The following is a 12,452-nucleotide window of genomic DNA, read 5'->3' on the forward strand; positions in this document are numbered from 1 at the left end:
GGATGCAGGTAAGATGTGGAGTTTTTGTTTGCTGGGTTAAGTGATAGGTGTCAGGATACAAGATTGGAGAAATTGGGGCATAGTACAATTACCTCACAGGCTGAAAGCTGGGTGGGGCAGGATAGAGAAAGAGGCAACCTGCCTCCTTTCCACAATTTACGTGTGCTATCCTAGAGAGGTAAATACCATTGTAGGTGATGTAAGCAGATGAATAAATTGGTTGATTGGTGAACTCCTGTATTTCCAGATTCAAGCTGGTGCCCTTCAGGAGGTGAGGGTCTCACTGTCCCCACAGTAGGCAATAATCTCTTTTGCCAGCCCTCCTCTCTATAATAAGGTCTCCAGCTCCACACTTCTGTCCACCGCTAATCCTTGCCATCTGCTATTACTGCCACCCTCTTGTAATCATGTCTAATCTCTGCCAGCTGTTGCTGGTGTTGTGGCTTTTAACCACTGCTCTACCTGCTCTCCACTGTCCTCTTTTCCTCTTTTCTGAACCGGTCAACCCTTAGAAAAGAGCTACCCTATAAATTGCCAACCCCACTTCCTGCTTAGGTCAGCTCCGTCTGGTGTATCTGATTTGGATCTGACAAGAATGTGAAGTGCTAATTATAACAAGAGAACTCTTTCATTGGCCAGAGAGAACTTGGCAAGGACAGGAAGGGAGATGAAAAACTTTTAATGGGGATTTTCATTAAGTTGTTTGCTGTGTCTTATGCAATTTAACCCAATCCTCTGTCTTCCCTACAAAAATCTTCAGTGAAATCTACCTTATCCATCAATACTCTGTGGGTTAGTTTTCTCTGGTGAGATATATGAGTGTTTAGTCTTGTTTCAGAGTTGAGAGAGATGAAATCAAAATCTGTGTAAGGAAAAAGAAACAGCATGGGCAACATAAGAACTCAGTTATGTACCCCAGTAAATGCTTCCATAGCACCCTGAACTTTTTCTTTGTAACTCACGTTTATCACACTGGTGAGTATTTATTTAGTGTATGCTTCCTTGCTAGATTATAAACTCCTTGAGGCAACCGTTCAGGACATTTTAGAAAGATCTGCATAAAGAAACAGAGAAACATGTAAACTCTCAGTTATCTGTTACACTTCCTATCCAGAAGGATAACTTTAAATATATCCAGAAGCTTTTACTGTACCTACTTTCAAGTCAAAGAAATATAACACATATTGTATATTTTATAGTAACTACCCTTTCCACCTTTTTGTTGAAAATTCAGTTCTGTATCATAGTAGTAGGATGGTGACTTCATATAATAACGTTCTTTAAAATATTTTCTGTATTGTTAAATATCAAGTGCTGCTGCCCTATGGTGGTACAAAAGTGGCAATAAACTAATGATTAAGAGAGAAGCCAGATTTATAAAGGTTACGGCATTTAGTAAGATCTTAATTATTCAAAATGATAAAACCAAAAGAGAATTCTATGGAGATTTTCATTCTGGTCTGTCTACCTACAGACCAGAGCTATACGTGAAACTAATCCTTACTAAGCTAAGTCTTAAGAAGGTTTTACAGATATACAGACACTGCGTGTAGTTACATTATTTGCTGAAGACTTAAATTAAGCATTTTGAATAATACTTTATTCGTGTTCTTTAAATAGCTGACAGTGTGTAAACCAGGGATTCACACAATTCAGGGATTGTTTGCTGGGATGAAAAGCATAGGGGGTTGTTTGCATATCTACAAGGGTCCAATTGCTTCATGCTGTCTTCAGGCAAACTTAATGGAAATGCCCTACGGAGCTTTCAAGGCATCATATTTTCTGACTGATAATTCAGTGGGAATCCAAAAAGGCAGCAGATTAAACACTTGTGCACAGAGCTGCAACAGCAAACACAACTCACGGGGCTTGTAGCTGAAACATGCCATTCAGTGAAATCCAGAACCTAGATGTCATCTGGATTTCTACTGCTCACTGTCTTTCTCTTTTTCTCTTTATTTTAAAACCATCCCGTTCAGGCCACTATCATTTCTCACCTGGATTATTACAACAGCAACCTGACTGGTGCCATGCTCACTCTCATTTCTGGGACTTTAGGTGTGTTTATTCCCTTATCATGAGTTGCCCTTCCTTCACCCCATGCTCTTCCCTGGCAAACAGCTCCTGGCTCTTTAAGACTCAGCTCGGCTTTCTTCTACTCCTGGAAACCATCTCTTGCCTCCTAAGCTAATCCAGGAGCTTCTTCTCTCTGCCCCACAGCACTTCTCACACCACACTAATTACCCATCATTGTACAAACTATCACCCTAAAATACTGTAAGCCTGTCTGCCACCCCACTGGGCCTTATACTCCTCAAGAGTAGAAACTATGTCTCATTTTCATCTATATGGCTTCAGCATCTGGCAGAAAGATAAACACTAATGAGCAAGTAGCACAGTATTTGCTGGCTGACAGATGGCTTTTCTTATTTCTTCTTTCAGGCGACTATATCTTACTAAAGCTGCTGGACAGGAAGTGCCACCTGAAGAAGTGCTTTTAGATGTTCCAAAAATATATATAGGTATTATTCTATTGTAATGATGGTGGTTTCTTTTTAATTTAACAAACACTTATTGGGCATCTATTATGGACAGGTACCTTACATCCAAGAGCTATTCAGTGAAGAGATACACACCAGCTCCTCATATTTCTCTTCTTGCAGCACTTGTCCTAACCCATTTGCTTTCTCTAGTTCTATATTCAAGTCAAAGTCACCATGTTTCACAGGAATTAAATAGATAGTGGTAGAGAGGTTTTCTGCATTGGCGTGGTTTGGTTTCCAATTTAGCCAACCAACTAAAAAAATCAACACACGCAAAGGTTCCCATAATTACTGTAACTTATTAGCCAATAGAAGAAAATACAACTTAGAATTCTGAACATGGGGCTCACTCTCACTTAAATACATAGGTTCTACATTTCTAATTCTCGAATTTGTCTCCTCCAGGAGATTCGCAAAGGTCTTTCAAATTAAAAATGTACTAATTGTGAATAGTATTTTTATTTTTATCTGTCCAAAATTATATATAATTATTTAATTTTCATTCATCCCAGAAGAGTCAAAATTGCAACCTGTAGAAGAAACAAGTAGAGACATGATGAGCCCATCAGTTGAGATCAGTGCTTTAGATGTTAGTAATGAGGACAGCATCAGATGTGATGAGCATCTGAAGACAGATAAAGAACAGGACTCAAGTACAAAGTTTGAGGCCCCTGATGTGAAATACTTACTGTATGAGGATGAGTGGGATTTCAAGGTAAGATTCATGAGAAAATTTTGACTACTAAGATAATGCTGTTTTATTAATTAATAGAGAAAATTAACTTGAAATATGGATATTGAAAAATTCTATTTGCAATTATTAGTAAAATTTACCCACCATTCACATCTGTCATTGGATACTATTTTCACTCCTACTCTTGCCCAGCTTGCTGCCTATATTCATATACAGACCTCCATTACTAGTGTATCATATAGGTTATCTAATGCTACATAACAAATTACCCCAGACTTAGTGGCATATAACAATAATTACTTATTTTCCTTCAGTGCTTCTGTTTATGAGGAATTTGAGAAGGGCTCCACAAGACAATTCTCACTTGACTCTCAGGGAGTTGCAGTCATATGTTGGCTGGGGCTGCAGTATCTGAAGGCTTAATGAGGGCAGGAGGATCCACTTCCAAGCTGGTTCATTCACATGGCTGGCAGGTGGATGCTGGCTATGCTGGGAGGCCTCAGATTCTCTTCACATGGGCCTCTCTATAAGGCACTTTTATTGTCCTTTTGTTATGGTGTCTGACTTCTCCAAGAGCAAGCATTCCCAGAGACAAAGATGAAAGCTGCCACATTTTATATGACTTAGCCTTAGAAATCATACACCATCCCTTCCATCATAATCTATTAATTGATGTAGTTACAAAGTTCTACCCCAAGAGGAGAGGAAATGTAGCTTGTACATCTTGAAAGAGAAAAGTCAGCACTTTTTGTAAGAAAAACATGTAAGATAAGCTATATATTAGTACAGCCATCTTTGAAAAGTACAAGCTGCCACATGTACCTGGAGTATCAAGGCTTTTTATGTTGAAACCTTTTTGGTACATTCCAATTACTCTTACATCTACCTCCAAGCTATTTTCCTTGTTGGTATACTCAGTAACTTTAAAAGTTCTCCTAGAACTTAAAGTCTTATAGGTGAAAGAGTGATATAAGAAAGCAGAAGAAACTGAATAATTCAACAAAAATCATTTCAACTAACTACAACTCAGTCCTGTTGCCATCAATTGACTATTTAAGGACCAAAGTTCTAGTCTCTATAACATTCAAACTCCCCATGAGTATCTTGGAATCATGACATCTAGTATGTTATGATGATCTCAGGCTAGTGAACAATTGTCTACAAAATTCCAAAATTGCATACCATTTGGTTGACTGAAAAACCTTACTTACCATGGAAGTTTCTGATGTGGTGAAAATAGGATCGTTTATGTTATGGACCCAGTGTAACTGTATCTGGACTTAGGGTCTTCAGGAGGTAATTAAGGTTAAATGAGGTCATAAAGATGGGGCCCTAATCTGATAGGACCGTGGCCTCATAACAATAGGGTATACCTTGTGAGGACACAGTGAGAAGGCAGCCATCTGTAAGCTAGGAAGAAAACTCTCACCAGAACCCAATCATGCTGGCACCTAATCTTGGACGCTCTAGCCTCCAGAACTGTGAGAAATAAATATCTGTTGTTTAAGCCACTCAGTCTATGGTATTTTGTTATGACAGCTTGAGAAGACTAATACAGTATATTAGGATTCTGAAATATGTGATAGATGTCTATCAATTTGCTTTTCTCCTATCTTACATTTACTGTAGCTCTGTAATTATGTTTTTTAAAAACTAAATATAGTTATATGCAATTTTGAATAATAAAATGTTGCCTGCCTTTTTCATTCTTTGATATTCCTAAATTCTAATAAATGTTTTTTGAGAATCCCACAACATTCTAGGTTCTTGTTAGATGCTTGGGAATTTAAGGGGGAGAACAAGAAGAAATGAAGTCTCAAAGATGACTATATGGCAGACCCTAACCTCAAATAGCTTACGTGCAGATCTTTCCTTTTGTTCTTGAATAATATGGAAAACTCTGCTGTGGTTATATCCTGGCCAGCAGAGGCCTATCTATATATATAGCCAACACTTTCTTTTACCAGCTAAAGCGCTTACAAAAGATTTTTCTCCCTACTCCAGGTGGTGGCCCCTGCCCAGCCCCTCAAAAGCCTGCCTGCCATGATGCCTGCTCTTTGGGAGTTCTTGCCTACCATGCCTTGCTGGGTATATAAGTTTACTGAGAGGCTTTTTATTGTCAGTAGCTCTCATATTTCACATGTTATACAGCATTCAGGCAATTAGGAGGGCAATGAATTCTGTCAAGTAAAAGCCAACTATATAATAAAGAAAATCTGATCTATTAAAGGTCATCAGATTTGCTGAGTAACCTCTCCTATTCTCTTCACTGCAGGATTATGTAAGCTTGGGCCCCCTGGAAGTAAAGCTCATGCGTGTGGAGAGCAAGAAAATGCCCATTTATTTTCAAGAGAAGGAAGCTCCGGTCAAATTCTATGAAGATGTCAGGAGCCCAGAAAGCCACATCACATATAAAATGATGAAATCTTTTCTCTAAGACTGCAAGCTGCAAAGTAAAAACAACTTTTCCTGATAAATTTTCTTTGGGTGCCCATTTTATTTACACTTTGGTCCATTTTTAAACCAGCTGTTACTTCTAAAAGTCATAATTACATTTAAAATCAAAGTTTCAAGTATTCAGCTATCCATTTACCTGCATGGCACGAGTGACAAACATGAACCTACGCTTTATATTTCCATATTCAGGTAATCAGAAGCATGACAGTGGGCCCGAGATGATTCCTGAGGTTCCTTACCACTTAAAAATTCACCGATTAATCTATAATTCCAATATGAAATAGTTCAATTAGAAATTTTTCTGAGAAAAATGTAGTGGTTTGTATAGCACTGACTATGCAACATCTTTGCTTCTGAGGGTGCCGAGTGGGTGGATAGCCATTCCACAATTCGAGCCTACTCTTCTTTAACCTTACACTATGCATAATGAACATAAAACATTTTAGAAATAAATAAATTTGAGGGTGGTAATTTGTTGTATCAAAACATTCCACCAGTACGGAGAGCTCTCTCCTATTATCTATATCAAGTCTAAACTGCCGAGTCCCTATCGAAGGCCATTACCATTTTCCTCTTATGGGAACCACAAAGCAAGGAAACTGTGGTTGTGCTTGAATTTCACATCAGCATGCCATTGCAAAGCAAGGTCTACTTAAAAAGCTTTCTACATAAAACACTTTTTAAATTAAGGCCACAGATATATTGAAAGTAAATACACTATGCAAACATTAAACAAAAGGAAGGTGGTGTGATTAAACTATCAAATAAAGTAGACTTTAAGGAAAGAATTGTTAAGAGATATAAAGAGAGAAAATGAAGAGAAACATTTCCTAATGATAAACAGATCAATCCCTCAAGATGATATAACAATCCTATATTTATATGCATCTAATAAGAATGAACTCAAAAAATGTAAAACAAAATTTACCAAACTAAAAAACACTATGGCAGACCTTATGTATATTTTACCACACACACACACACACACACACACACACACACACAAAGGAAAAAAAGACAGACGAATTTACAATCAGACTTGAAGATATTATCACATCCTTCCAATAACTGATATAAAATGTTTAAGGATATAAAATGTTAAACAACTGTAGAATATACATTCTTTTCAAATACACATGAAACATTACAAAAACAGACCACCGCCGGGTCATAAAGCAAATCACAACAAAATATTCAAAAAAATTGAAATGTATAGAAAATTGAAATATTCAAAAAAATTGAAATGTACAGTTCTCTGACTAGAGTAGGGAGGAAAATATCCAAATAATTTGAAAGTAAACAAGACAATTCAAAAAAACAAATAACAAACAAACAAACCCATGGGTATAAGGTCAATAAAGATACTATGTATTTTTTATGCTAGCAACAAATAATTGGGAGAAAATTAAAATAACATTTATTATTATAGCATCAAAAACATCAAAATAAAGAAAGCATCAAGTGAAATATGAGCAAGACTTCTATGCTGAAGATTTCCAAAGAGAAGAGTAATTAAAGGAGACTTAAGTAAATGAAATAAACAGATACATCATTATCATGAATTGACAGATTCAAAATAGTTAAGATGTCGGTTCTTTCCAAGTTGATCTATAAACTCAGTGCAATGCCAATCAAATTTCTAAGTTATTTTTTTTTAGAAATTAGCAAGCTATTTCTAACAATATTATGGAAATTTATAATCTACGCAAAAGACTTATAATAGCCAAGACTATCTTGGAGGACAAAAAAATTAGAGGACTTAGCACTACCAAATTGCAAGACTTAATGTAACATTTCAGTAATTAAGACAGTGCTGTTTTGGCTCAAGGATAAAGAAAAAGTCCAATTAAACAGAACAAAGAGTCCAGAAACAAACCTACACACATTCAGTCACTTGACTTCTGAAAAAGATGCCTCTATAATTCAGTGTGGGTTTGTTTTTCATTTGTTTTGGGGGGGGTGGGGTGGGGGGGATGTGGTCTTTTTAATAAAAAAATGATGCTGAAGCAACAGTATATCTGCATGGGAGAAAATAAACCTTGACACCTACATCATACCATACACAAAAATCAGTTCAAAGTGGATCAGAGATATAATTATGGAAGGTAAAACAATAAGGCTTACAGTTGGAAATATAAGAATGACTATGTCCCCCTTTGCACACCCAATAGATCATTAAAACCTATGCTTGAAATTAAAACCTACATCTGGTACATGGGTAAATGTGAATTTGGCAGTGTTCTACACAGCCCCTCAAGCCTGCTGCTCCCTATGTCAGCCTCTTCCCTGGGGGGAAAAATGCCACAAGAACTACTAACCATTAAAAGACTGATAGGGGGTTCTGGGCAAGATGGCAGAGTAGGTAAACACTGTGCTTTTCTCCTTCCATGACCACATTAAAATTACAACTAAATTATAGAACAATCAACCTGGAGAACTAACTATCTAAAGCCTAGCTGAACACAACTCCTATAACTAAAGATATAAAGAAGAAGCCACATCCAGACTAGTAGGAGGGGCGGAGACATGAAACAAGCCTGCCCCGTACCCTTATATAGCGGTTGAGCATTAGGAGGGATATCTCAGCTGCAGAGGTCCCCCAGGAGGAGCAAGGGGCCTCAGCCCCACACGGGGCTCCCCAGCCCAGAGTTCCAGTGCCATGAAAAAGAGTTCCCAGAAAATTTGGCTGTGAAAATCATCAGGGTTTCCATTCATAGGGGTGAAACGGAAGGCTACAGGAAACCCAGATGCACTTGCAGGCACTCACCCTGGGCTCCGACAGAGGCTCGGTGACTCGAGAGGTGCCAGAGACATTCAGGAAAAAACTGAGTTGTGTGGCTTCATGGCAAGGCCTGAAAGGACAGCCACCATTATCACTGTGTTGAGCCCTCATCAGTACAGCCTATAGGCAGGCGCCATCTTTTCTGTGTTAGGCCCTCCCCCGGACATAGTCAAATCTGAATCTGCATTGGCTTGGTGAAATCTGTTTGCTCCGCCCTGGTGACTCCCCAGGACACCACCCCACCCAACTTACACACCACTGGAGGCACTTTTGGCAGCCAGGCTACCAGCCCCACCCCACTCACTGAAGGAACCTCTTTCAGCAACAAAGAGCCAGCCTCCGCTTGCGAGCCACAAGAGAAACTTTCAGTCTTTCTTGGACAATTCTCCAGGTTCTACAGGTCCAAGGCAGGCAGTGGCTGGCCTTGGTGTACACTGGGCATTTTTCAGAGTGGCTCTAGGCTCAACACTGGCACCAAACCTGAATCTGCATTAACCTGGTGAACAAACTCTCCTTACCCTGGAGACTCCCTGGGACCCCGCTTCACCCAACTCAAGTGTCACCCGAGGCACTTTCAGTGGCTGAGCCTTAAGAGCAGCCGGCTGGCAGCCTCAGGCCTTGGGGTGACCTGGGTCTTTTGCTGAGCTTCCCTAGGCCTGGTACTGGTGGCAGCCACCTTCAGTTAGCAGTGTGGCCATGCAATGACACACAGCGGATAGCTTTGCAGTTTATACCAGGTAGCACCAAGCTGGTCACAGGCTGCAGCTGACCTTGATCTACATAGGAACCCCTCCCAAGGGACCCCAGAACCACCGTACCTGGATACCGGCTTCAGGCCACAACAGAGCACTACCTGATCAGCCCCAAAGTAGCACACTCAAAAGATGGTCTCAACAGACACAGGAACCCACAGGGGCAAATTCCACTCATGGGGTAAGCCCTCACAAAGCAGCTCATATGCTATGGGTGGGGCCACCCCACAGCCAGTCATCCTGAGAGTCAATCCCACCTTCTGACATGCAAATAGCAATCAAGGTTCAACTAAAACAGGAGGACGCACACAACCCACAAAAGGGACACTCATGGAGCACCCGGCACAGGTGATCAAGGAGACTGCACTACTGGGTCACACAAGACACCTACTCAAAAGGACACCTGCTACATAAGGTCACTGGCCAAGACTGAGAGACATAGCAGATATACCTAATATGTAGACATGAACGCAGAGAGGTAGACAAAATGAGGAAACAAAGAAATATGTCCCAAATGAAAGAACAGGAGAAAACTCCAGAAAAAGAACCAAATGAAATGAAGGCAGGCAATCTACTAGATACAGAGACAGAGTTCAGAACACTGGTCATAAGGATGCTCAAGGAATTTAGGACTTCAACAAATAGATAGTAAGCATTAAAAAAGACATAAAAACCATAGAAAAGAACCAGTTAGAAATGAAGAATACAATAATTGAAATGAAGAATATACTAGAAGGAGTCAACAGCAGATTAGATGAAGAAGAGAATCTAATCTACAATTTGGAAGATAAGGTAGCAGGAAAAAAACATTCAGAACAATAAGAGGAAAAAATAATTTAAAAAATGAGGATAGTTTAAGGGACTTCTGGGACAACATCAAATGTAACAACATTCACATCATAGGGGTACCAGAAGGAGAAGAGAGATATCGAGAAATTGAGAACCTATTTGAAGAAATAATGACTGAAAACTTTCCTAAGCTGATGGAGGCATAGATATACAAATCCAGGAAGCACAGAGACTCCCAAAGAGGATGAACCCAAAGAGGCCCACACCAAGACTTATTATTGTTAAAATGCCAAAGGTTAAAGACAAAGAGAGAAGCTTAAAAGCGACAAGAGAAAAGCAATTAGTCACCTACAAGGGAGCTCCCACGAGACTGTCAGCTGATTTCTCAGCAGAAATTTTGCAGATCAGAGGGGCTTGGCAGGATATATTCAAAGTGATAAAAAGCTGGGACCTACAACCAAGATTACTCTATACAGAAAAGCTATCATTTAGAATTTAAGGACAGATAAAGAACTTCCTAGACAAGAAAAAAGCTAGAGGAGTTCACCACCATGCCAGCATTACAGGAAATGTTACAGGAAGGAGAAGGAGGAGGAGGAGAAGGAGGAGGAGGAGAAGGAGGAGGAGGAGGAGAAGGAGAAGGGGAAGAAAGGAGAAGAAGGAAAAAAGAGAAGGAGAAGGAAGAAAGAGAAGGAGAACAAGCAGAGAAGGAGAAGAAGGAGGAGGAGGGAAAAAATTGAAGTAGACACAAATAAATATAAATGGAAGCACGTGGATAGGAAGAATTAATGTCGTTAAAATGTCCATATTATCTAAAACAATCTATAGATTTAATGCAATCACTATCAAAATACCAATGGCATTTTTCACAGAACTAGGACAAATAATTCAAAAATTTATATGGATCCATCAAAGACCCCAAATAGACATGGCAATCTTGAGAAAGAACAAATGTAGAGATATCACACTACCTAATATTAAACTATATACTACAAGGCTATAGTAATTAAAATAGCATGATACTGGCATAAAAACAGACACATATATCAATGGAAGAGAAGAGAGAGTCCAGAAACAAGCCCAACACCATATGCTCATTTAATGCATGACAAAAGAAGCAAGAATATACAAACGAGTGTATCCAAATGACTTTTAAGTATAAAAAAGAGATCAACATTATTACTTATGAGGGAAAAGCACATTAAAACTAGGTGACACCATTTTATACCCAATTAAATGGCTAAAATTAAAAAGTTGAAAATAGTAAATATTGACAAGGATACAGAGCAACCTGAACCCTCATATAATTGTTGGTGGGAGTATAAGTTGGCACAAACACTTTGGAAAGTGTTCGCAGTTATTTATTAAAGCTGAATATATGTGTATGTGCGTGTGTGTGACAATCAGCAATTGTGCTCTTGACTTAACAGAAATAAGTGCTTCTGTTTACCAGAACACATGATTAAAAATGATTCTAGCAGCTTAACTGATAAAAGCCAAAAGCTTAAAATAACCTAAATGACTATGAGTAGACTATGTAAATAAATTTTGCTATAGTCATACACTGGAATACTATACAGCAATGGAAAGGAATTAACTATTGCCAAATGTAGCTGTATAGATCAATCTTATAGATATAATATTGAGTGAAAAAAGACAGACACAAAAGATCATATATGGTATGATTCCATCTACACAACATTCAAAACAGGACAAGCATACTAATCTTGATAATAGAAGTCAAAAAAGTGGTTACCTTTGTGGTAGAGAATGATTAAGATAGTATAAAAAAGAGTTTTGTTGTAATCTTTGTCAACAAAAGGTAGCTGCCACCAATCTCTTGCCAACAGAAATCTCCAGTCCTGTGTACAGTAAAAGGAGAAACGTTATTCAGATAAACAGTTGGCAAACCAAGGAAACACAACCTCCAGTAAAAGTGGAAATTGTATTCAAAGAAGACAAAGGGGATGTAGCCTTTTATAGAGAAAGTTCCAGCCCTATTTCCTGATTGGTTCATTTTTATGCAAATGAAGAATCAAAATCTGCAGTCTGATTGGTTCAAATAGCACTGTCTTGATTGGCTGGCTTCTTGAGTTCTACTTGGTTGTTATGGAGCCACTTTGGTCAGTATAAATGTAAATGAGGATATAGGTTTGCAGTTCTGATTAGACAGAACAGGTCTTGATCCTGCTGATCAAAAGGTGATGCCAGGAGCTTTCATGTAAGAGCTGACTCAGACAGCAGGAACACAGTGCAGGAGGCTGACAGTTCAGTCTGTAGCTTTTTCCTGAAGTCCAGCATGTATGAGAGGCCTCTGTCAGCAATGGCTGCCAGACCATAGCTATGAATTTGTGCCCAGTTAACCCCTAGGAGTCCTTCTTGGCAGACATATCCCTTTTCGAGGCCTACATCTTGATGTGAGTGACAGTTAATAT

At 38.9% G+C, this 12,452-nt stretch overlaps 1 protein-coding gene across 1 annotated transcript in view; it reads left to right on the forward strand.

Moving 5' to 3' along the window:
* The window catches only part of CCDC83 (coiled-coil domain containing 83), a 37,730-nt gene extending 32,056 nt beyond the window's left edge, over positions 1-5,674 (forward strand). Inside the window, exons 8-10 of the mRNA XM_006926675.1 lie at positions 2,443-2,522; positions 3,056-3,258; positions 5,513-5,674. Coding sequence (XP_006926737.1) covers positions 2,443-2,522; positions 3,056-3,258; positions 5,513-5,674 — 445 coding nt within the window. The remainder of the gene's footprint in view (positions 1-2,442; positions 2,523-3,055; positions 3,259-5,512) is intronic.
* The last annotated feature ends 6,778 nt before the right edge of the window (positions 5,675-12,452 follow it).

The sequence above is a fragment of the Pteropus alecto genome, unplaced genomic scaffold (assembly GCF_000325575.1).
Source record: "Pteropus alecto unplaced genomic scaffold, ASM32557v1 scaffold7, whole genome shotgun sequence".
Lineage (NCBI taxonomy): Eukaryota > Metazoa > Chordata > Mammalia > Chiroptera > Pteropodidae > Pteropus > Pteropus alecto.